Source organism: Talpa occidentalis, unplaced genomic scaffold (assembly GCF_014898055.3).
Source record: "Talpa occidentalis isolate TD23 unplaced genomic scaffold, MPIMG_talOcc4v2.1 talOcc4.6, whole genome shotgun sequence".
Taxonomy (NCBI): domain Eukaryota; kingdom Metazoa; phylum Chordata; class Mammalia; order Eulipotyphla; family Talpidae; genus Talpa; species Talpa occidentalis.
The window spans coordinates 106,252,403-106,279,330 of NW_023604972.1; the positions used below are offsets into that span (position 1 = coordinate 106,252,403).

Consider the following 26,928-nt stretch of genomic DNA (forward strand, 5'->3'; position numbering starts at 1 on the left):
AACATCCAGATAGTCACCAGATCTACTGACTTTATTTCCTAAATTATGTCTTAAATATATGTCCTTATCTGCACCCTCAGCTTTGGTTCAGTTGTCACATTTTGCTTGGACAACTTGTTTTTGGCCTCTGCTTTTGCCCATTCTTGACCCCATTTTCTAATCACACAGCTACCAAAACGAGATTTATAAAGTGCTAATCTGATCATATCTGTCCTGAGTGTCGTCATTTTTTTTCATGCTTCCCCATTACTTATCAGTCTAAGCTCCTTAACAGGTCACGTAAGGTTTCTGTCACATAGACCTGGGCTTCACTCTCTGCCTCAGGTTTGATGTTCCATCAGCAATAATGTGCTGCTAGGCACCACGACACACTACACTATGTCCCACTTCTTATCTTATGCTAACTTCTGCTTTATTTTAAGACTCACCTCAGGAGCTCACCTTTAGAAGCCCTTGCCTGGGTCCTCACAGTCTCTTGGGCTCACCTCCACTGCTACCTTCACTATACTGCATGCTAAGTACTTGTTTATCCATCTGTCCCACCAGACTGTGAGTTCTTTGGGTGTATGGACCATGGTCTTACTTTCATACCTATCTGGAACATAGCAGCAACTTAATAAATATTTGTTTTATTCATCTGAAGAAACTTGGAACTACATTCAATAACTCAGAAGAAGTCTTATGCCAGGGATACTAAAAAGTTAGAAATGGAACTAAAATAGATCACTTAATAATCTTTGGAAAACCAGGGCTCCCTAGAGCAGACAAAAATAAATAACGGAATGAAAGGAGAAAAAAAAATCCCACATAGCTGCCTGCTTTGTGGTATTGAATGTCAGGATTAGAAAGTTTCTGACCTCTCTTGGGCTATGTTTAGCCCCAAACTCTAGACCAAGTGGCTTCCTGGGTTTGTGGGACTTAAACTTATTTTATACATTTTTCTTTTTAAAAAAGTATTTTCATCTTTATTAAAATACTTGCAGAATACAGACCTTGTCAAATTCCACTTGAAAACATGATCCAGTGTCTTTAAAACCACTCTGCATTTTAAAGGACCGAGGGAGACCACACTAAATAATTCTGAATTTATAATTGCTTCATCAAATAAGAGGCAGAATTTTGTTTAAAAATGATTTCTCAGAAATAAAGCCCAAATCTGATTCTAAAAGGAAAACAAAAAATCTTAAATATGAATGCCAGCTTCTAATTCACTGCCAATCTTCTTTCCCTCTCTCCCTGCTTTTTTTTTTATTTTTTTTTTTTTTGCATTATGCCAGGAAGAACTGCTGGCAAACCGTAGGGAACAGAAGTCATGCATGGCAGTCAGCAACAGTTGTGTAAATCTAGGGGAGAGACTTGTACTGGACAGATGTGAATCCTCAAAATTAGCATAAGTTGCTAAAAGCAGCCCTGGCCCCAGACTTTGCAAAACGCATGGTTTTTACCCCAGCCTGATCAATGTCACCATGAAAACTTGTAAGTTCAATAACATAAACAATATTTAAGCCCAAAGACTATCTCCATATTAATTTGGAAATATATTCAATTCTCAATTCTCTGTTTTTCAACACTAACAGCTTTTAAACTGTTTTCAATGACTACAGAACACTTTTATGAAGTAAATCTACAGAGAAACCCACCAAAGTCCTACACATAGGTTAGAATGGCTTTGGTTGAGGAAAGGGGTGATGAGGAATGGGATGGCTGAGGCAGCCACTATAGCAACATCATAGAATCCCCAGGCTCTGGGGACCAAAGGCACAAAGCCACAGCTCTATGCTAAGGAAAAAGAAACTAACAAGATATATAGTAGTTGGGGATATCATTTTATTACATTCTAGTTCTAGTCACATCTTCAATGTCAATCACAAAAAGTGTATATAAAATATGAACTCTCAGGTGTCATTTTTGAGACACGTACCAGATTGGATAGCTATCATAGACAGAAAATGGTGTCTTGTCTTGTCCTCTCTCCTTTTAAAATGCTTTCTTTAACATTGATCCCTTCATATTTCTAGTTCTAATTTGGGTTTCTTTCAATGGCTCAAGAAGAAAAAAGTGAGAACTCTCTTTTACACCCAGATAAAATGGGAGCAAAGCAAACATATCAGAGCCTCACTGGTGGTGCAGGGGTTAAAGTCTCAGGGCTATCAAGCTATCCCCAGTCACTGCAGAGTGAGTTTGATCCCTGGCCAGGGAGCTACTGCACATGGCTTAGCAGACCTCTTCTGTCTTGCCCCCTGTTCCCCTCGGCAGTGTATTTTAGTAGATCTGCCTGTTCTGCTCCGCACTCTGATGAATCTTCTCAACCCCCTACCCCAGCACCTCTGGCCTATACCTTATGTGCATAAATAAAATAAAATAAATCTTAAGAAAAAGCAAACAGACCACATCTAGTATATTAGATGGTAGACGCCATCCACCTGTGTTACCTGGGGCATGTGTCCCATTAATTCGCAGTTTTCTCATCAATAAAATGTGGATAATGATATTACTTCGCTCATGTGATTATTGTAAAGTTTAAATAGATAAGCCATGCATTATAATATGTGCCCCCAAATGTCTACTCTCATAAAGATGACACTAGGGGACTCCCAGTCTGATTCTGGCCTGTTTTATTCACATGCCTTCCCCAGTATGTTTTGGTTTATAAAATTTTTCAAATTGTAAGCACTCATAATAACTGTCCTGTGGATAATTAAAAGTTGAGTCTACTTATTAAGAACACTCAGTATTTATAAAAACAAGGTGTTAGAAACCTTCAGGGTCAAAGTTTAAGTGTAGCTTAAATAGAAGCAAAAAAAAAAAAAAAAAAAAAAAAAAAAAAGCTATCTGGAAAAACAACCAACCAAAAAGATTGGCAATACTTTCAATTGTTCCAAACTCAAAAGTACAGCAAGATAAGATATAAGAACGAAACAGTCACAACAGGTGTCCATAGAAAGCTAAAAAATTATAGACGCCTGCTGCTACTCAAAAAGGGTAGCAAACACTGCTTCCCAAGTGCCTTATCCATAAAAAAATATGCCTTCTTCAGAGTCCCCAGAGAGCTCCAGATACTAGCTACAGCACAACAAAGAAACAAAGAAAATAGAATTAAGGACTCTCATGAGAATGACAACTTTGTGACTAAAACATTCAATCTTCATAAATGCAGTTTGCAGGTTTTTTTCCCTTGTGTCAAAGCTATAGGTAGGTCTAAAAATGAACAGAGCAGTAGTTTCACAGTGTTTTTGATCGCTTTCCAAACATATGTTCTGAAAATAAATTCTTGAGGGTAGAGTCCATTAAATTTATTTTGATGCAGTTTTCATTTGTTAATTTCCCTTAAGCCTACAAAAGGAATACAACTATTCTTGATATATATATATATATGTATAAAGCTTTTGATATGCACAGTACATGAAGAGCTAAATTAGAAACTGCAGTTCTGATATCTAGGAGACTTAGGAGATCTGATGTAAATAAGAGGGCCTGTCAAGTCTCTAAGATCAATTGATTTATGACTAAAAATACAGGACAAAAAATTATTCCTTTTTAAGAACCACATATGTTTAGGTTGTTGGCAAATCCATCACACCTATTTCTTCATATTAAAGGCAAAGCTTTTATATATGGATAAGGTAATTACAATATTTAAATAATTCTTATCACAGAATTCAGCTTGATTGTAGATAGTTATTTAGTTCTGCTAGATGGCAGAACCACATACCACAGGATGACTATGACAATGAAAGTAGATGAGATAAAATTTTATCCATTGCAGGTAGCTCATTGCATTGCCCATAAAAAGATTATGTGTATCACAAGGCTTTATGATAAGTTTGTAATATTCTTTTAAGGAAGACAGGCATCTAAAGATGAGGGTGGAAGCTCAAAGCCACCAAATTATTAGGACCACAAGATAGCAAAATATGTTAAAAAAAGTTACAGAAATACAGGAATTATTTCAAAGAAAATTCATGAATAAAATTAAAACTCTCTCCTATATTGGGAGAAATGAATTAAGATAAAGAAATGAAAACCTTTAAACCACTCTTAGCAATATCAGATGGAGGTAGATGATATCTTCATGATGTCTTAAAGTAATACCAGATCTTATCAAGCAAAGTATGTTGTCAAAAAACTTTAAAACATTAACAAATGATCAGCTTTGAAAAAAAAAAAAAAAACAACCCCACAAAACATGCATTCAGTAATGGCCATGGGAAACACCTGGTGCAAAGGCACTTTCAAAAGGTTGTGGAGATACCAGCAGCTTTCTAGGGCTGGGAGTGGGGGTGGCAATTTGTTGACAGTTATCAAAAACTTTAAAAGCATTTACAACTTCTGACCTAGAAATTCCACATCTAGGAATCTAGCCTGAGGATATAATTTGATATGGAAATAAAGATTTATACACAAGAATGTTCATCACACCATTATTGTTATATAGAACTATATGAGAAACAAGAGAATAGCTAAAGAATGCCAGTGTACTATAAAATAAAATGTTAGGTAACTATTTAAGAGTCATTTTTACTATTTAACGACATGGGAAAATGTTCATGATATGTGTCAAATGGGAAAAAGCAGGTTATAAAAAAAGTAGTAAATACACTGTGATTGCAATATTTTTTAGCAGTACGGGTAAAGCTATGAAAAAAAAGCCTAAAAGAAATCCAGCAACATTAAATGGTTTTCACTGTTAAGGACACTTATTATTCATCTTTATCCTGCATACACTTCTAAATTGTACATTCATTTGTTTTTCAATCAAAAAACTTTCTAAAAAGGCTGCTTTAAAAAATAAGAGATTTAGAGTTATCCCTGTACTTGACCTTCATGACTCAACCATCTCAAATATCTTTGAAAAAAATTATCTTTAAAAAAAAAAACAACAGAGGGCCTCCCTGGTGGCGCAGGCGGTTGAGCGCCGCACTGTGAAGCTGTCTGCAGCCTCTGCAGCGTGGGTTCAATCCTGGCTGGCCGGCGAGAATCCCACATAGCAAGCAGACCTCTCCTGTCTCGCCCGCTGCTCCCCTCAGCAGTGTGTTTCATCAGTCTGCCTGTTCTGTTCCCTGCTCTGTCTCTGGTGAATCCTCTCACCCACCCACGCATCTGACCTGTACCCTGGTTCTTGTACAAATAAATAAATCTTTAAAAAAAAAAAAAAAAACAGAATCAGAAATTGTGAAATATAAGAGTTTATCCAAAATTAATCCCGGGTTCATACTTACTCTTCATGTTTTCCCAGAAAGGAACAGAACACTAGCTTACTTAATAAAAAACAAAGCAAAACACCAAGAATCCCTTGTAGAAAGTTTTCCTTTATAGCCAAACACAAAACTTTCAAACAATTGTAGATTTAGTAAGTCAGCATTATTATCTGTCAGTGAAAATGGAACACCCTCAAGTATCTTCCCTCCTTGCTCATCTGTAAAAACTGACAACTAGATTAAGAGAAAACAAAATTATTAGTCATAAGAAATTCTTAGTATTAACTAGTAGAGTATTACATATTCATAAACATGGATGCCTTATATTCTTTTTCTAAAATAAGATATATCCCATATAATTTATTGCATGATTAATAAACACTCAAGTTTTTTTGTATTATCAAAAACTGCCCCTTTTGCTATGGTTACTTAAGCACCAAACCTCTAATACTGTGCATCAAATTTAGTTATTCTTAATGAGTTCTCTATTGCATTCTGAGTTTTATCATCTAAAGGAAACTCTGTAAGAGCTGTATCTTTTTAAATTTAATTGAGTACTACTTTGTCCTTTGTCCTAATCTGTCCTTTCTAGAACAGATCCATTCCTAGAACACCTTATAATACCACTGCTCTAAAACACCAACTGGTAACTCAGAAAGGAAAGTGGTCTCTCCTACACCCTTGATAACACCAGCAACACTGCCTGTACCTTCTTTCTACTGGGTAGAGAGATCACAGATGAGAAGAAAACTTTCCTTCTCTACTGATAGATGACAAAGCAACTCTGTCAAGTAGTTGACTAGCAAGACATTGAGCTGGTGTCTAGCTACAGATAACTTCTCAAGACCTGACTTCTGTTTTCTTTGTTAACTTGTTTTTCCCAACCTTGAAAAGTAATCCTTTCTCCTAAATTCTTGACATATTTAAATTTGGCATCTCCCTTTCTTTTCTTCTCATATATAAGTAATAACTAATTTAAGGAAGCTACTGGATAAGCAAGCTAAAATGCACATCTGACCACATTAACTCCTTAGCTGAAATTCTTTCATATAGATTATTTTCTACAGTGTTTTCTAAAAAACAATAGACTAGGACCCACTGGGAGGTAATTTAGTGGACTGTGACTAGGATTCTTTTAAAATAAAACAGAAAATACCAGAGTACACTAATGAAGGCTAAATACGGTGCTGTGAAACTTTTGTTTTAACTGTATGAATGTATACACCTGTATGTGTGAAAAATGCAAAAATTTTTTCTTACCATGAATTGTTTCTAAATGGGTTTGAAAGCATCTATGGCAATAGTTTTTTCCTAGCTGAGAAGGCCACAGATCCCATTCAGAAAATAATGAAAAGTTATGAACCTTCTCCAGAGAAGAGAATGTATGCACATCTACCCATATTATATTCTTAATGACAGTGAACTGATTGTAAGAAAACCTGGAAGAAAAAAAAAATATTTTTTTGAAGTTCAGTTTCCAGACCCCAAGGAAGATTTTATAGTAAAGAGCACTGACTGCCAAGGTGATATTCCAATTTCTCTTTCTTTCTTTTCTTTTTTTTTTAATACAAGCACTGAGTATAGTCAGAAGCACGGGAGGGTGAGAGAATTCACCAGAGCCAGAGCGGGGAACAGAACAGGCAGACGGACGAAATATACTACTGCAGAGGGGAGCAGCGGAAGCGGCAGGAGAGGTCTGTGTGCCATGTGGGACCCTCGCCGGTGGCCGGCCGGGAACCGAACCGGTGCTGCAGAGGCTAAGGGCAGCTTCGCAGCCCAGCGCTCAACCGCTGTGCCACCAGGGGAGGCCAGATATCCAATTTCTTAAGAAGGTGGGAACAGCGGCCACATTTGTTTACCATTTTGCGCAAGCTGAGCCAGAGGCTAACTTTTGGTAATCCCTCAGATCTCAACTCAGTGTCTCTTCTCTCAGAACTTCCTGACTGTCCCTTTTTGCCCTTGTTAGTTGGGGAGGTGCTCCAACTGTTATGTTAATGTGAGAATGAAAAAAAAATGCTTACTGAACATGAACTGCAGGGAGCTATCAACATAGTGATGAGAACAGTCTCTAGAATCAGATTCTTAGATTTGAGTTCATGCCCCTTACTCAGTAATTTTATGATTTTCAACAAATAATTTCACTTCAGAGCCATGGCTTAATATATGTAAAGGAAATTAATATATGTAAAGGAAATTAATATATGTAAAATATTTAATACAGTATTCTTAGCATGCAATAAATATTCAACAAGTTTTACAGTAATTATTAAAAAAATGGAATCTGTAAACAAAATAACAATATATTATAGTGCATTTATGCTAAATACAGTGTAAACTAGAAAACTAGTTAGCAGAATTAGAGAATTCTTAGCTGCTAAGAACATAGTCACTAGCTGCAAAGATGTCAGTGGGCTTTGTAAATCTTTAAGTCCTTTCTTCTAAACTTGTTTTTAAAATAAGTTACTTTTGAAGTACAGGTTATAAATACATATCTGGTTATATATTTATAACTACATATTTATAAGCAATATATTTATAATGTATAGCTGGTTATAAATATATATTCCCCCCTGTAAATTCTCCAGATTATTTAACATAACTAGTTAACATGAAAGCTAGTCAAGGGTGGGGTCAGGAAAGAAAACTTTTGAAAAGATTCTATTTAAATAAAATTATGTTAACAGAGCACAGGAACTCTTCCATTGCATTGTTGTGGCTCACTGAATCTAAGATGCCAGCAACTGGAAGTTAATTCATGATTTTATGTACCCCTGCATAATATAAAATGCTGACACACTACAACACAATACTAAGCTGCCACAGATAATGAGATGCATTCCAATTTCAAAGATGTTAAATGTTAAAAAGAAAACACATCTTGCAATCAAAGACAGTATTTGTGTGTGTGTATGTTAACTACTGTTTGAAATAACATTGGGGCTTGGGCTTTTTTTCTTTTGTTTGTTTTAAATTTTTTTTTTTTAAAGATTAATTTATTTATACAAGAACTGGGGTATACGCCAGATGTGCGGGAGGGTGAGAGGATTCACCAGAGACAGAGTAGGGAACAGAACAGTCAGACCAACGAAATACACTGCTGAGGGGCGCAACGGGCACGGCTGGAGAGGTCTGCCGCGCCATGTGGGACCCTTGCTGGCCCGCCGCGATTGAACCGGTGCTGCAGAGGCTGCGGACAGCTTCACAGCGCTACGTTCAACCACCTGCGCCACCAGGGGAGGCCCAAAATTCTGACTTTTTTTAAAACAAAGTTCTTATAAGCACATCTTGTACGCCTAGAATAGGGCCTTGCACATATTAAGAGGCCAAAAGACATTTAAATAATGCTCATGGTTCCAATTTTAAGGGGTGGTTTTGCTAGAAGAACTACAAGGTATTATGTACTATGGGATGGCAAAAGATTATTATTTTCTAAACTTAAAGAAGTGGGTGCTATTGGGCCTCCCTGGTGGCAGTGCTGCACTGTGAAGCTGTCCGCAGCCTCTGTAATGCCATTTTGATCCCAGCTGGCCAAGCAGCAAACCACTTGCCGGGGTAGATCTCTCCTGTCTCGCCCGCTGCTCCCCTCAGCAGTGTGTTTCAGTCAGTCTGCCTGTTCAGTTCCCTACTATGTCTCTGGTGAGTCCTCTCACCCTCCCGCGCATCTGCCTGTACCCTGGTTCTTGTATAAACAAATAAATCTTAAAAAAAAAAAAGCTATTAAAGGGCCTCCCCTGGTGGTGCAGCAGTTGAGCGCTGGGTTGTGAGGCTGCCCGCAGCCTCTGCAGCGCCAGTTCGATCCCCGGCCACCGGTGAGGGTCCCACAAAAAAAAAAAAAAAAAAAAAAAAAAAGAAAAAGTGGGTGCTATTAAAGTGACTGCAACATAGATTAATCAGTTTTACAAGTTTCAGTTTTTGGTGGGAAACAAAAAAGCAAAACCCTCAGTGGCAGAGTTTTGGCATAATTGATGATTTCAGTAAAGAACTTGAGCTGCTATTTCAAGGTCCTATTTACCTTTATCTATATAGGTATCTACTGTGATGCCGGGAACATGTTGAATATTCATAAACTCTTAATGAATAAAGCAGTGAGTTAAGCTTATGTCTTTATTCATTAAGAGTTTATGAATACTCAACATGTTCCCGGCATCACAGTAGATACCTATATAAAGGTAAATAGGACCTTGAAATAGCAGCTCAGGTTCTTTACATGAAGAGGAGCTGGACCTCCAAAGTGAATAAAGTTTTGGGAGGACAGGGCAGGGTAGTTTTGTTTTCAACTCATAGTCATGATCATGTTTGGGGAGTCTTATCCGGCTATAACACACAGAGGAGCCTGTGTGAGGCTACAGTAAGCAAGCACTTTGACACAGTTTACTCAGGTAGCTTCCATGCTCTCCACCCCCACACATAGTCAAAGTCACCCTCCTGCCATCTGCCACTGCACACTCTTCTAGGGTCCAGCTCCTCTTCATGTCAGTAGTGCCTGTACTAGTACTTGCTGAAGGTGTGATGATACAAGTAAGAAATATTACTCACTGTTCTCCTTACTTGGAAAATTAGTTCTTATCCAAAAAGAAAAGAACACAGGTGAATGGCAATTCAAAATAGAGAAGGTGGTTAATACACTAACTTCAAATGATGATCCAATTACAGTTTGGGAAGAGTTTCCAGATTATCAGCCATTATCTTTGGCCAAAATGAGATTTATGCATACATATATATAATATATGCATATAAAATAAATACATATAAAAGTATTTACAAACTATATATAATTATGCATCTTTAAATGTATCAAAGTTAAAATTTCTTTCAAATAAAGAATACCTTAGTAAATTAACATGTGATTAAAAGACTTGGAAGTCAATGCAAATATTAAAATGGGATCTATGTGTGTCAACCACGGTAATAATAAAACAAAAATGTCATTACAAAGGAATATAATTCTAACATCCTTCTAGTATTAATTATATTCAGAGCTGATCTTACAAAGGTAGCTGTTAGTCAGCAACATTTGGGCAGACTGACTAAACATAACTGTTGGCAAGACCAGTGGGCTAGTCAAACCAAAATCAGCAGGGGGAAAGAGAATGCAGGCATATCATCTAAGAAGCAATGGCAGTGCTAGGGATTTATTTTTGCCTCTGCTGCTGTTTCAAGCTGATAGTTATCTTTGCTTCCCAGGTATCAAGTAGGTTAGAGAAGGACAGTCTGCGGGAAGCATATGCAGGTGGGCTGAAATTGCCTACTAATTTCAAATACTGTGTAATTTAGTTTTCCAGACCATACCTTCTCCCTAGACCCCCAAGGTAAAATAATTAACAAAATATTTTTGAATGTTTTACTAAGTTTTGGAAGTTAAAAAAAAAAAAGTTATTTAGAGCTAGTGACTCTACTGCAACAGTTTTAGAGTACTATTTAAGCCTTCAAAGTTAGCAGTTAAATGCAGATTCCATCTTCAAAAGATCACAGTGCCTTGTTGGAAGGCATACATTTAAAACTCGTTTGACTGGCTATTCCTTATTCATTCTTGAAGAAGTGTTTATGACTCAGTAATTTTACAGCAGACACTACATGGTACTTATAGAAAATATTTTCTATTTTCAATTGTCAAAAGTAATTTCTAAGTTATATATGGAAAACTAACATCTATATTCTCAAGCTTCTGGGATTGCTGAGATCAAGAGTAAGCAACTAAATTAGAGATAATTTGGAAACAAATAGTCTCATAACAAATACTGAGTTTATACTGGGGTCTGGGATCCCGCTTACTGTGGTAAAGTTAACATTTTTCCTCACTGCCTTGGAGCATTCATTCCTTGGATAAGAGTCCTTGAGGCCAAGATAAGTCCACTCTGCAAGGCCACCACAGACCAGTAGGCGTGGCCATTATCAGCCGTTGAAAATCTTGTCAGTTCAGATTTTGCCTGACTTATAAACACACCATAGATCTACCTTTTTGTGTATGTGTGTTTTCACTATTTTTAATAGGCCTGGAATTTTACATACCTTCTGTCAGGATATAACATGCTGATTCATACCAGTCAGAAAGAACACATAGCCCTGTTCCTGACAGTCCTGTTTCCAATGAAGTGCCCAGAGAAGGGTTCTGGAAAAGTCCTACATTATTCTTTCCTGAATGTTAGTTTATATGTGTTTCTCAGACTGAGTTCCCTGAGGGCAGAGCCTGTATCTTATCCATCCTGTATTTTTGCACAATGAATAGCACAGTACTTGGCACCAATAGGGGCTGAAAAAAAGTGCAATATGCATATGCATACGAAACAGAACAATAAACCTATTAGCACATTCACTGATTACATAATTTAGTGTGAAGAACATTAGTAAATGAATGCATCAATAACAACTGTTACTACTTGAAAATACTGAGTAAAGGTGCTTCCAGCACCTCTCCTTTGAATGCTGTGGAGTAGAGGGGAGAAACTTCTCCTGGCAGCTGTGAGGCCTACACTACAGTCATAGCTCTGTCTATGGACAAGAAGCTATGTCTTTGGACAAGAAGCTTTCAAATAAGTATGAAAATACAATGTAAGTTTTAAAACCTCATTAGAATAGACATTTTTGGGGAAATTTTCACTTGCCACATTTTCAGTATCTAGATTAAACATCAGAGAGAATTATTTTGATTTGTATAAAACTTACCTGATAATAGCTTTTGGAAACTGTGTTCATTATACCAATACACATATCCCTCTGAATGTTGTTATGTGAACATCAATATATTAGCCCATGTGAATCTTGTAGCTGCCTTTTCTGTTCAATTAGTGTTCTACAGAATTTATAATTCTAGTAAATTTATAATCCTTATTAAATATTTAGTTATGAGTATCTTAGGGATGGATTAGAATTACAAGGATCACTCTTCAGAATCAATGAGGCATTTAAGAATCTATTTATACTAGGCAGGCTTGGGGGTCCCAGGGTGCCCCTCCCCCTGACAGATTCATTCAGCTCTTGACATTTGTGAGTTTAGTAATCAGCATCAACGACTCCCAAAGACAGCCCTTGTTTTTCTGCATCCAGAAAATGCCTTCAGTGTGCAATTTCTTGAGCACCCTCTTTCACCAAAGGAAATGAGATAAAAAAATTTACATTTTTTAATGCTATAAAAAGCTGCAGCTTAACAGTGATGATAAAAATCAATGATTCCCAGAATTTTCACTCTTTACCAGCAAACTGCTATACTTTGTTTAATGTTCCTGAGTTTAGGTTGAAGAAAACTTCAATCTAAGAACATGTTCAGGCATAAAAGTAAATATACTTAAAAGTTAACCTGCCAAGACCCATTCTGACCTTCCAAAGACAGACATGAGGAGGGGGAAAATCCTATAATTAGTAACAAGGAACACCATAGCATAACCACATAGTACTTAACATCAGGGCAACAGGAAACAATCTTAACATTAAATGTTCACTTACAAAGTGGTCTTTTAAGAACACTTAAGTTATGCTTCATGACACCATTATGATAGCTAGTGCATATTTTTAATCATGTTTGATACAAAAAGACTAGACTAGATTTGCCTAATTTCTTTTGTAGGAAAAGCTTTAAAGTTTTTGAAATACCATATTAAAAGATGACCAAAATTTCTCATTAAGAAAAGCATCTTGTGGGAAATCTAAATTTAAACGTTCCAATGTAAAGTCCTAACCATAGAAAAACCTAGAAGCATACTTTAGAATTTTTAAAGCAATCAGAACAGGCAATATTAAATTATCATGGTTTTTGAGAAAAACAGAGGCGCACTGTACAGAAGACCCTCACATTTGTGGTTCTGCATATTCCCTGTGGGCAGTGCCAACCCACTCTCTCCCCTGTAATGACTCTTTGTTTCTACTAACCCCAAAGGGCTGGTAAGAGATCTGCAAAGTGAAGGGGGGAGGGGTGAATGGAATGCAGCTGCAGGCTCTGAAACAATGCTGAGTCCATATATTTTGTTCCCAGTTAGAATAATAAAAAGGAGACTGGGGTGGGGGTGGAGGATTGAAGAGACAGAATCCAGAATTTGCAAGGTAGGACACCAAGTAGCTCAGAGCATTCAGTCACCCAGGCCCCTCCTCCTTCCATCCCAAGTCTACTTCACCAAATCTAATAACCATTCATTTGGGTTAAAAAGCTTATCTGTTGGGCCTCCCTGGTGGCACAGGCAGTTGAGCGCCACACTGAGAAGCTGTGGGCAGCCTCTGCAGCGTGGGTTCGATCCCAGCCGGCCGGCGAGGGTCCCACATGGCGCAGCAGACCTCTCCTCTCTCGCCTGCAGCTCCCCTCAGCAGTGTATTTCGTCAGTCTGCCTATTCTGTTCCCCGCTCTGTCTCTGGTGAATCATCTCACCCTCCTGCACATCTGACCTGTACCCTGGTTCTTGCATAAAAATAAATAAATCTTTAAAAAAAAAAAAAACTTATCTGTTAAAATTCAAACACCCACTAATATCTAAACCTACCAGTCATTTATATCTAAATTACTTTTATCAGTGAACATCAGTAGTCTCCACCTATGTGCAGTATTCTTTTGTTACTTCAGCTAGCAGAGGTAAACTGAGGTTGAAAAATATTACCTACAAGAAGATATTTTAAGACAAAGGTGTACCACTTTCACAAAATTAAATTATATTATATGATTATGGCTGTTGTATTTTATTGTTAGATTTTGGGTTTACCTCTTACTGTGCCTAACTATAAATTATACTTTATCATAAGTATGTCTGCATAGGAAAAAGCACAGAATATATAGGGTTAGGTACAATCCAAGAGTTCAGGAATCCACCAGATCTTGCACCTGTATCCCCTATGAATAAGGAGGGGACTACTGTATACGCAAGCAAAGAATGGAGTATGAAGACAGTAAAATAAGCAAAGACTACCTGGTATACTCGCACACGTGACACAAGAAAGTTGTGGGCAGGTAGATAAGAGAATTCAGAAATGGAGGTCCAAGGTCTCAAACTGCCTGCTTTACAGATGGTTCCAAGGCCTAGGGGCAACTGGTGTGCTAACAAGTGCAAGTGTCTGAATTAAGAGCCTGCAAATGTCGGTTCCCCATTATACAGTTTTTCAGTGTAAACTGGTAGAAGAAAATGCCCTTCACTTCCATTTCCCTGGCCCTTAAGTCCCAACTGGAGGAAGGGGAGTTAAGGGAAGAGGCAGAACACAAAGGAGGTGACAGCTGCTAGTGAGGGAAAAGCAGCTCAAACCTTACTATCTTCTAGGTCTTGCCCTCTCCTTTCCAGTAAACCTTTACTGAAAATCCATGGCACCCTCCAGGGCTCATGGATTCAGGCCTGCCTTTGAAATCTCCCTTTAGGTATTACTGATGCCATTAAATGTTGCAAGAAAAGCAAACAATTGAAGTTAATCCCTCAAATACAGAATCAGCATGTGCTAAGACTACCTGACAAGTTATAAAACAAAAATCAGAACATTTGTTCTGATTATGAACCTATTCATGAACACTCAGTTACTAGGAGAGAGGAGGAAAAAAGGACTAAATTGTAAATTTATCAGTGGAAGCAAAGCTCTGACATTCACATACAAGGATCTCCAAGTTAGTATCACACAAGACTTAGAAGTACTTCTCATTGGTGTAGCATTATCTAACCTTGTAACTCTTGAAATGTCTTCAAGTTATAAATTTCAGAAAGATGGTATATTTACATTGCACTTTTTTCATTTTGTAGCAGCAAAAATTCACAAGTATAGATTTGCAATAAGCAAGAATATTCCACATTCAGCTTGCCTTTTCTCTACAGCTCTAAAATTCATTTACATATACTCCAAATTTTCATATTAAGATCAGTATATAGAGATAAATTCAGAACTGAATGTTAATTAGGTGAAGGAATGACTGAGTATTATTTATTAACTATTAATTATAAATAATTAAAGAATTATGCTTACATTTCTCCTATAAAGTTTATCAACTATTATAAATACAACATTCATAGGTCCATTTTATTAGGAATTATCATTTATTATGCTCTTAAATGCAGCAATAAAAAAGACACAGAACACTTTGTTTATTCTGTGCACTGTAAAAACTCAATTTGCTATTTATACATTTATTTCCTAGTATGTACAGTCCAAGAAATGAAGGCTACAGATGCAAACATTTGTTAACAGTAACAACAATTTCATAATTATCATTTTCCTGAAATGAATAACGCCTTGCAGTTGCTTAACTGTAGTACAGAAAATAAATTCTCATAATACTTTGATGTTTTATATTAATATAAAAAAGGTTGAAAATAATCCATGGTTTGGAAAAAAGCATTCTAAGTGTACCTGAATCATTTCTTAAATAAATCAAGAAGATAATTCAAGTATCTTAAAGCAGTCAGAAATTTACATTTAATAACAAAGCTTACACATGAGTGACATACTACTAAGAAACAGGCGAAAACAAATTTTAATTTTAAGAGTTAAAAACAATAATGTGTTAGTTCAGAAGAAGAATAGATTTTCTTGCTAAATCAATAGGAGTACTCACCCCTTGGAGCCCTTGGAACTGAATGGAAGGTCGAAAAGGAATTAAATTCTATTAAAAAAAAATAAGAAACAAACAGGTCAACCTTGGTTACTGTGACACAACTGAATTGTTTAAACTTTAAGTCTGTGTATTTAGTCACGTGTGATGGTCTCTGAAAATATCTCTTCATTACACATTTGGGTTGCCGGTCATTACAATAAAATTAAAATCCCCATGATCAACATATAATTCTCTGAATCAGACAACAAAGGCTTCTATCTCCTGGTAATGTAGTTAACATGATTTGGCAAAAATGATTAGCATACTGATTCAATTTACATAAAGAAATTCTCATTTCGTTTCTTGATATATTTTAAAAAGGGGTGGGGAAAGGGAAGAGAATTGGAAGCAGAACAAAATGCTAGAAATAAAAAATAAAAGTACTTGAGAATGAACTTTGGCTTTCCTTTTCCTCTCATTTTATCAGAGATCAATTTTTAGTTGTGAGTCAAACAGATTATCATATTTTTCTCACAAAATTTGCTTCAGGAGAATATAATTTTTGAACAGCATTTTATTTTAGTATGAGCTTTGTCCTCTTCATAGTATCAATATTTTATAATAGAGTTGTATATTTAGACTATCTACCATAGTCTCAGGCACGATTTCCTGTATCCAAGGTCACCAGTATGTTTTTTCTATGGAAATGCTTTTCCATAGAAATCACAATTGGGTAATATTTAGTAGCAATACATTAGTCTCTACAGTATTTCTCATGCCTTCATATCCAAATTCAATGCACAGAGACAAAAACAGTGGTTTCTGATCTTGCTTATTCCAAACAAAAATATGTATGTGCCTGCCTCTAGGCTTTCGCACATTAGCTACCATTTCCTACCACTACCTATGACTTCAGAAACTGCAGATTTAAAAGGTTACTAATCAAGATTACTATAAACTAAATAAGGAAAGGGTAAGTACTTAAGAGGGTAGGTAATGTAAATAAAATATCAAAGTGGCAATATTAATCTTTTTCTCATTTATAAAAATGGAGAAATACATTCCTGGAGTAAAAACACTGTAACAGATACAATTGATATTATCATAATATACTATTGTCCTTCTACCATCCTAAAAAGATCATTTTAAAAATATTTGAGGTAACATTGGTTTACATCACTATATATAACTCAGGAATAGGTTCCCCTACCTCAGATGTGCATCACCACACCATACCTACACTAGAGCACCCACATTCCTTTATCTCATACCATTGGGCCTCCACCCCTCTAGTGGCCTCAACTCTGCAAGTCACTTCTAGACTATGCTTTCATTTAGTTCTGTGTGTTCCTTTGTTTTGTTTCTCTACATTACACAAATAAATGAAATCATTAGGTATCTGTCTTTCTCCCTCTGGCTTATTTCACCTAGAATAATGCCCTCCTGGGCCTCCCCGGGGGCCTAGGAGTTAGTTAGGTCTCAGCACCATCACTGAGATAGTGAGATGGCCCACCGTGATAGCCTTTGTTCCATCCCCAGCCAGGGAGCTAACCCACATATGGCACAGTAGACTTGTCTAGTTCACTGCTCCCCTTAGCATGTATTTCGGTAAATCTGCCTGTTCTGCTCCCCACTCCGGTGAATCCACTCATCTCCCCTCCTCTGGCCTACCCCCCAGCTCTTCAACACAAAAATAAAACTTAAAAAACAAAAACAAAACATTGCAATTCTATCCAAGTTTTTTCAAATGGCAAGAGTTCATCTTTTATTCTTTTAATAGCTGAGTAGTATTCCATTGGATATATGTACCACATTTTCTTAATCTAGCCATCTGTCACCGGCGCTTAGGTTGTTTCCATAATGTGGCTATTGTAAATAGTGACGATAAAGGAATGCATACATCCCTTTGAATTAGTGTTTCTATGTTCTTTGGGTAATGCCACGGAGTAGAATTACTGAATCATATAGTACGTCTATTTTTAATATTTTGAGAAATCTCCATATTGCTTACCATAGTGGCTAGACCAGACTGCATTCCCACCAACAGTGAACAACCTCACCAACATTTGTTGTTTCTGGTTTTTTTCTTGTTTTGATAAGAGCCATACTCACTGCCATGAAGTGGTATCTCATTGTAACCTGTAGGTCATCTGTATGTCTTTTTGGAAAAGTATCTACTTAGCTCCTCTGCCCATTTTATGTTGTTGTTGTTGTTAGGCTCTTTGTTCTCTTTTTAATGAATTGTATGTGTTCTTCGTAGATCTTAGATAATTAGCCCTTACTAAAATATGATGCTCAAATATTTTCTCCCATTCAGTAGGGTATATTTTTCTTTTACTGATGGTTTCTTTTGCAGTACACAAACTTATAAAAGGATCATTTCACTTTAGACTTATCAGTGGAATCAAAGTACAAATGAGTGACAAACTTTTTTGGTGTGTGAGAAATGGATTTTTACAAAGGAAAAGATAAAATGCTTGACGTATTAAAATATTTTTTAGTAGTGATTTATTCTAATTCATGGTCTTTTTGAAAATATAAAATACAAATTAATACTAACTTGATATTTTTTAGAAGGGAAAAACTTGACCCCAAACTACTTCCGATAGCTAAATCTCTTCATGAAATAATGGCAAGATGCCTGCAGAAGCCCTCTCACCTGGAGGTAAGGTTGTCCTACAATTTAAGCAACACAGATTTGGGTTCTAGCTCTAAGGGTGTTTCAATCAGCTTTGCATCTTGAACCTTTCTTCGAATCACAACATTGAGCATCTCGTAGGAGGCCACTGAAACTTTCTTCCCTGCAACCAAGAGGCACTGCAATTTTAAATTCTTTCCATCAAGTTCATCAATTTGTCTTGGTCAAATGAATACTAACATTTCTCAGTTTTCAAATTGCCGACTTCTCTGCTAGATGTTACTTCTTCCTTACACTTAAAAACACTAGGCTTCTAGCTCTTCCCTTTTCTCTTTCTAAATGCACTTTGCTGGTTTGGTGATGATTCTGCATCTTTTCTCTATTCCTCAACTGCGATCTCTCCACAATCTCCTTTTATCTGTCTAGGACAGTGGTTGCATTAGAAACTCTCAGTGGCAGCAAAACTGGCAAACCCTAGACCAACCCCTTCTCCCCTACTCCCCCCCACAACCAAACTGGCACCTCTTTTCTTTTTTGGCAAGGTACTTCTATCTTTTTGGTTTTCCTGGCTCAACCTTGAATTTAGTCTTTTCCCCCTCTTCCCCTTACACATTCTAGTATTCAATTATACACCACTGGGATTGAAGATTTCCAAATCCAGAGGTAATACAGTTGATGCCTACCAGCCATAAGCAAGGTATCCTATTAGCTAAGATGGAGCCAAAACTCAATCGTCCCATTTTGCCATACTGCTTTTCTTCTACTACTTTGTACTCCACAAACATTTGTTAAAGAAGATTCAACAGTGTGTGGGCCTAATCCTTCAAGCTATAAAGTTTACATTTTAGATGGACAACATGTGAGAATGATTAAGTACTAGGCTAAATACTACCTGGAATCTTCAAAAAGGAGAAGAGTATGGGTTAGAACAGATAGTACAAAAGCCAAAGGGGATACAAAAAAGTGGATCTTGAGCAGCAATTTAGATGAGACAAAATCTAGGGAGCAGGAAAACCCTAAGCAAAAAAAGCAAGTAACTAGGATTAGGTACTATGTGGCAGAAGGAAGGTCTCTCAGTACATGCACAGAAAACACAAGTTGTGTTGAAACACAACACAAAGGAGGGGAATTGGACCTGGCTATCCCTGCCTAATCTTTCCTTGACCTCAAAATTTGTTGTTTTTTTTTTTTTGCTTCTACCTGTTACAGAAAAAAAAAAAAAAGGATATTAATTCAGGACTTCAGAAGGTTTATCCTGTGAAATGAAATAACTCCACCCTAATCCTCTCCATTACCCATTCAGGAGTGGCCTTTAACCCTTGCCTTTGACATGAAAAATAATTGGAAGCTCTTCTAATTTGGAATAAGAACATAAGTTGCTGAAGTGTTTCAGGAAAGCAGCTGTTTTAGACGTGGGTAAGAAAGATGGAGATGACTGCAGCTAGGGAAAAGGATTAGAGATCAGCTTCAAGGGATCTTTTATTTAGAAATACTCTGTCAATAAAGAGCTAAATTAGTATGGCTGCATCTGGAGCAAACAGGTGATGGTGGACTGTTTGGACATTCTGAAGGAAGAATGAAAAAGTGTGCTGAAAGCTTCAATATCAGGTACCAAAAAAGAATGAAGCAAAGGTGGCTCTAGAACTCCCAATCATCTTCCAGCCAGTCAGCCCAGATCAAATCAAGCTCTTAGTCCTGACTTTGAAAGCCCTTTGCTGTATCAGGGTCCCATCACAAAGCACCTAGATAGAAGCCTTCCTCCTCTACTTCTTCAATTCCGTTCAAGTGTTGTTCATCATTTAAATAGCTAGCAAAAGTTCTCTCAAAAGTCACTCTCAGCCTGACACACAACCTGCAGTGGTGGGCTCCTTCCCAGTAGATTCTAACAGCAAAACAAACTCCTCTTCATGGTAAACAGACTCTTAATCTATAGGAGGGGCCAATTTAATTGTCTGCTTTCTCCCATTGTGGGTCAATCAGGTTTGCCTTTTTTGGTATTCTATTTCTACCTCCTTCGTGTTTTTTCAAGCTGGCATACCTCCCCAAACACTATTTTGCCAATCCATATCAAGAAGTTTATGATTAATTCAAGTTTGTGATTAATTTTCTCAGCTAGGTCTTCCTTTGGGTAAACCAGGAATCAAACATTCGATGTTGTTTAAGGACCCATGCCAGGTAAATGTGAAAAGAGACTGGACATGAAGTAAGAAGTGGTAAGAATCTACAGAATGAATGCCCAAGAGGAAAAGGTTACAAATTTTAAAAAGCTGAAACCTTTTCTTGTCAAACAAAACATTACTGCTATTGTTTTGCTATCTCTGAAGTATGCTCAGTTTAAGTTAATTCCCATTAGCTGTTTGCAATTCTATTACATTAGGGGTATATTTTTTCACAGGTTGTCTTACTCCTAGTTGTTATGATATGGAAAGCCAAACACATATTTAACTTACAAGTATTCGAGCTAATTAAAAAAAAAAGATGCTGGACTTGTTTTCTTTACATATGCAGTATACTACTATATACATTACTCTCCCTATAGATTAATATTCAGGGCTGTAGAGACAAAACAATATGACTGTGCATTATATTAATTTAGGAACTTTTGAGAGTAATTTTGACTATCTGGTTTTTTTTTTTTTTTTTAAAGATTTACGTATTTTTATACAAGAGCTGGGGTACAGGCAGAGAAATGAGAGGGTAAGCGGATTCACCAGAGACATAGCGGGGAGCAGAACAGGCAGACAACCAAAATACACTGCAGAGGGGAGCATCGGGCAAGACAGGAGGGGTCTGCCACTCATGTGGGAATCTCCCTGGCTGGCTGGGAATTGAACCTGTGCTGCAGAGGCTGCGGACAGCTTCACAGGGCTGCGCTCAACCCGCTGTGCCACTGGGGAGACCCTGTCTGATTTTTGCCTCATAACCTATATTTAAAACTTAACTAGGTATGCTTATAGTTCTATCTGTATTTCTTGATTACACATCAAAAACTAAGTTTTTATTTACAGAGTTTCATAATGTACAGAGAATTTATATATCCCTTGTCTCAAGTGAGCCTCCCCAAACTAGCCCTTCGGTAAGAATGCATCATCACCCCCCATTAAAAGGAGGTAAATAACTCTCCAATAGGTAAAGTACATTGCTCAGAATCTCCAAGTTAGAGGTTAATAATACTGGACCGCAAATCCTCTGAAACCTAAATAAAGAACTCTCTCTTGCCTCTATAACAAGTCACCCCTCAATGCTGAACATTTAAAACATTTAAAAACCCTTAAGAGAGCTCAGTTCCATTGGCTTGTTTACAAGGAAACTTTTTATAATTTCCAAAGTTCAGTTTCTAAATTGTAAAATTAGGCTTTTTTTTTTTTTTTGGCTATAAGCAACATGTATATAGTAAAGGAGAAAATGTAAATATTTTGTTATTTTTCTTTAAATATAATAACATCCTCATTTATGGAATAGTTGTTATTGCTTTTCCAACAGAACAAATAAGATCAGTATTACTGAAATGTTCCTTTAAGACAGCTGACAACCCAGAAGAGAAAAATACACAAGAGAACCTCTAATGCTTTATTGAATTTAATCCCAATTTTAGACAAAAAGATGTTACTAGGCTATAGTTCTTGAATGTTTTTAAAACATAAGGAAACAGAACTCTACACCACTTACATGTACCTGACCACTGTGCTAATGGGACAGTTAGCAGGAATAGTAAGTTTTAAAAGTCAATACCATTCAAAGCAAATGTCTCAAGCAGTTTAGTTTTTTAGCTAAAAGCACAAAAGTAACTTCAATTACTGCATATACTATAAAATGCAACCCAATTTTAAAAGATAATGTGATTATAGGTGGCAAGTTTTAAAATAATGTTTATCTTGCTAAGCACATTCCCATTACAAATGAGTTTCAATATGGCTTCAGCTTTTGATGTTTAGCTTGAGTTAAATATTTGCACCAAGCAATTCTTGAAAATGAGGTAAACCTAGGGTTTCACTGAATAGTAATTGAGCTGTGAGTAGTGATTTGGTATCCTCATTCAACAAGGGAACACAAAGCAAACTGGCACTAGCAAGGAAAGACTCACTTGGACTGATGCTTCAACCTGATAATGGTGATAGTTTGCAGTCAAAAAGTTTTCAGTATTTTTAGAGCTCCTTGGATTAACCTGTATTTCAAGGGATGTAGGATATTTTAAAGCATAGAATACAAATATAGGTAATACTAGAATGCTTAGAAGTTTGATTATACTTTTGACAATTGCCATTACAAGCTGATTCTACCTACTGCTACAAAAACTGCCCTGAGACCAAAGAGATCTATGTCCATTTATTTCCAGGGACTGTGCTTCATGATATATGACAACTACAAACGTAGCATATAATTTACTAAGTAATTACTAAGTAATCTGAACTCTGAGTAATAATTTGTCAAGTCAGAAATTCTTTTAAGGTAGAAGAGCAAAGCTCTATATTCTTTGGAGTTTAATAAAAAAGTTACTTAACCTGTAAAAGATGTTACAGCCATCTCTTAGGTACATATTGCTTATCCATGCAGACAAATTTAATCTATAGTTTTACTCTATCAACCACCGTTGGTTTTGTCAATGTACAAACATAAGGTATAACATTCTGAGTCTAGAAAAGTATAATTTCTCTAAGAAACATAGCGAGCTTATAGAGATTTTTCAAATTTTATTTTAGAGATATACTTGAAAACCTTTGGTTTTCCTTCTGAACCTTCCACTATGAACTTTGATTTAACTCAAAGTTAACCCCAAATTATTTAAAATCAACCAACAGCTTTATTGGTATTTATACTTGGGATTTATCTGAGCACCGAAGCTGCATTATAAGTCATGACAAAGGTAATGCAAAAGTAATTCCAAAGTCAAATATATTTTTGGAACTTTGCCAAAACCAGAACACTTTCTATAACTGGTGATGGTTCCGGTGACTGCTTTAAGTGGGATTGTTTCAAAAAACAATTACAGCTACCTAGATACTACTTAATGAGTGCTTAATATGTGCATGTACAACAATCTTTTTTTTACCATCATCTCCATGAATTCTCCCAGCACCCATGTGGAGTGGATACTACTATTCTCACTTCTGCAATAAGTCCTATGAATTACCTAACATTACACAGTTAATAAATGATGTGGAACTCAAAGCCTGGCCTGTCTCACTTTAACAACTGTGTTCTTACCACCTTCTACAGTTAGCCTCTCCTGCCCTTGCTTAACAACAGTTATATAAAATGTGAATTATCTGGAAGCTACAAAATTAGGAAATGATAACTTTTTTTTTAATAATATAGCTTAAGGGAAATATCAGGCACTTTAAGAATTTGTTTCGTCATGCAAGTAAATAGCAAAAAATATTTATGACTTTCCCTGGGATACAATTTGTATTGGAGATCACCTTTTATTCCCTAAAAGAGGAACTAAACCATTTTAAGAACTTGTAGTTATTATTTGTAGTTATTATTTTTTAATTCAAAGATTGTATTATAGTCTTTAAAAATATTACCTGATAGGGAAGCCAAAGACTAATACTTATGTTTTAACTGCAGTGATAAAAAAAAAAAAATTTCTGGAAACCCTTTCTAGAGAAAAGAGACAAAGAAAATTGGAACCAAAGGAGTAAATAGTACAAAATCAGACCGATGATCCTGATCAGTTATACTCAATTCTTGTCAAAAACAGGTACTACATTTAGAATGAAAGCATGAATTTGAAATTTAGAGATAACCCAAAGCTACTTAATAAATGGTATTTCCTTTTTTACCCCCATTATTTTATTAGATGCCAAAAAAGAGTAATTAAGCTTCACAAAATGTAGTATTTTGCTTTGTGAATCAATGTAACTTTAGAATATCCTCTGCAGATTGGGAAAAGCCAGATTAAAGAGCATATGGTATCACAAATGATTTCTTTCTAGCCATTATAGTATTCCCTGCCCCACAAATGAAAAAGGTATTACCAAAACAGTAGTGAGAAGAGGCCAAAAAACTAATCTATTTAGCACAATCCTTATTTTGAAAGATGGTTTCTGGGAAACTGAGGTGATGTGGTGATACCAGTCAAATGAAAAATAAATTATAATCACAAACCTTAGGATTTCAAACAGCTTCCAGAGAAAGAGGAAAATAAAAACTGAGTAGCTAAAAAGTTAACTACTATGAACCAGCCTTTAAATTACGCATAATATTCCATCATTCCTCCACCCCAAGCTTAATGTAAACTTTAAAATTGTATAATAAGCTTACTAGCTATATCTGACTATAAATGCAAATGAAGATTGTTTCCTTAGGGTCAGGATGGCTAAAACAAAAGTATTAAGAGAAATGTAAAATGAATTTTGAATTTGACGGTGAAGATTATTTTTAGTACTGGAACGTAATAAAAATGAAGCATCTAAAACACTTCTCACAAAGGAAATCATCAGAAAGCTTGAAACAGGGAAATTATAAGATCATACCTAATATAAAAAGATGACAAGATCATTCTGGCTGCTGTGCAGAGAATGGATTCGGGGTAGAGCTGGGGAGGGAAAGTGGAAGCTTGGAGGCCTGTGAAGTACATGGCACATGTGAAGGGAGATAATGGTGGCTAGGACTAGAGTGTAGTGGTGAATGGGTTAATTAAGATTGACAGAACTTGCTGAAGAATCAGATATGTCAATTACTAGGCAATTGGTGGGGAATGCTGTTACTTACTGAGATGGGGACTACTCAGGAAGATACAGGTTTGAGGAGTGAAATCAAGAGTTATGTTTGGATATGTTAAAGTTGTGGTACCTACTAAGCTATGATGAGGAAATGGGATGTTGGAAATGAGTGGACCTGGGAGATGGTAGAAGCTGGAGATAAATATTTGGAAGTGACCAATTTACAGGTGACATTTAATCTCACAGAACTAGATGACTCACAGAAGTCACTTGAGTGGAGGATACTCTGCAGGAAACTCAAAAAGAATGGACAGGGAGAGTAGGAGGACTATCAGGAAAATGTTTCCAATGGGAAAGAGTATTCAACAGGACAGAATGCTGCTGAGGTCAGGTAAGACACAAACAAGAGAGACGACTTGGTAACAAGTTGCCACTTCAGGGGTGTGACGGAGACAACCCAACTGGAGTGGGCCGAGCACTGGATGGGAGGGAGACAGATTCTGCTTCTCAGACACATCCTCAAACATAATCTTCCCTCTTGAGGGATCCTCCCATAAACAGTGAATTAATTTTTTTTCACATGTCAGCCTATTTCACATTTCTTGATGGTAGGGGTGATCCATGACTTATTTAACTTGCTGTATCTCCAGTGTCCTAGTTACTATGCCAAGCACATGCCAGATTAATAAATGTTTGCTAAATGAGTGTTTGGTAGTTGTAATTCTGACTATCTCAATCTTTTATGAAGGAGAAAAAAACCTCTTACGTTACTCAACTAAGTTTTTACTACATGGGTGTTTTCTGGTTCTCTGAGGCATATGGTTTCTAATAAAGGAAACCAAAAAATGACGATACTAAGTAAATGTTATTTCAAAAGATGCTAACGCTGAAGTTTCCAGGTAAGCATATTTAGATGCTAAAGTATCTCAATGAATCTTATTAGAAAGTTTGAGCCTGGTTCCACCCTTGAAAAAACCTGTTTAGTGGAAAAGTCATCTAGCAAGCTTATCTCCACAGACCATAAGTTAAGCAGCCACAACTGATCTATGACAATGTATAACAAAAGCTTTACTATTTTTTTCCCAAAAAAATCTGTCAAAAAGAAATAAGAATCAAAAACCAGAACAGAAATTAAGGCAATCCAGAAGAGAGAACACTAACCTTTCCTTTCAAGGTTTTTAGGAATCATTTCAAAATGATGCTTGAAATACAAATTGAGGCACTATTTCAATAATCACTGGGAACAGAAACCATACAAGTTCAGATCTTCACGTTAAGTCAAATTAGATTTTCAAATTATGCTCTATAAGTCTTAAGTGCAATCTATAGAAAAGGCTTTTGAATAAGGAAGTCTGTAAAATACAAACAAAATTCAAAAATCTCTGCTCAAAACCAAATTTTTTTCCCACCTAATAATGTTAACTTCCCCCAAATCACCAATCTGCCAAATTTTCAACCAAACAGAAGAGTTTGTAAGACAAATAAACTATATAGCACTGTTCTAGTCTAGCACAAAATACACATCTTAAATGTAAAACATACAATCAAATCCAAGTCTCTCGGTCATCAAACAAAATCCTAAATGAATGTTCACTAAAATGGTACTCATCATTTTTAGCTCCTCCACCCCTCTTAATCTTACAACTGCTTCTGATTTTCCTTTTCCTGCGAAAGGTACTCCTGGTGTTGATTAGAAATTTCCCAATTCAATTCTAATCCTTTAAAACATGTTGTTAAATCCTGTTCTTATCTAATTCCACAAGCATTCTAATTTCGACCCAAATCATCTCTGTCCTGCTTCATAACTTGTCTATTTCCTGCTGGATTCACCACCTATTCATCAGGCCAGATACTAAATGATCTTGATACATTGCTCAAATCGCTTTAATTTTTATCTCCCCAGTGTTAACAGAACAAAATCCAATCTGCCTTTCCTCT

At 36.4% G+C, this 26,928-nt stretch overlaps 1 protein-coding gene across 2 annotated transcripts in view; it reads right to left on the minus strand.

Annotated features, from left to right (window-relative positions):
* Positions 1 to 26,928, minus strand: part of ELL2 (elongation factor for RNA polymerase II 2) — a 67,193-nt gene that overhangs the window by 32,970 nt on the left and 7,295 nt on the right. For both annotated transcript variants that reach the window (XM_037530652.1, XM_054687996.1), the window contains exon 2: positions 15,706 to 15,753. In XM_037530652.1, coding sequence (XP_037386549.1) covers positions 15,706 to 15,753 — 48 coding nt within the window. The remainder of the gene's footprint in view (positions 1 to 15,705; positions 15,754 to 26,928) is intronic.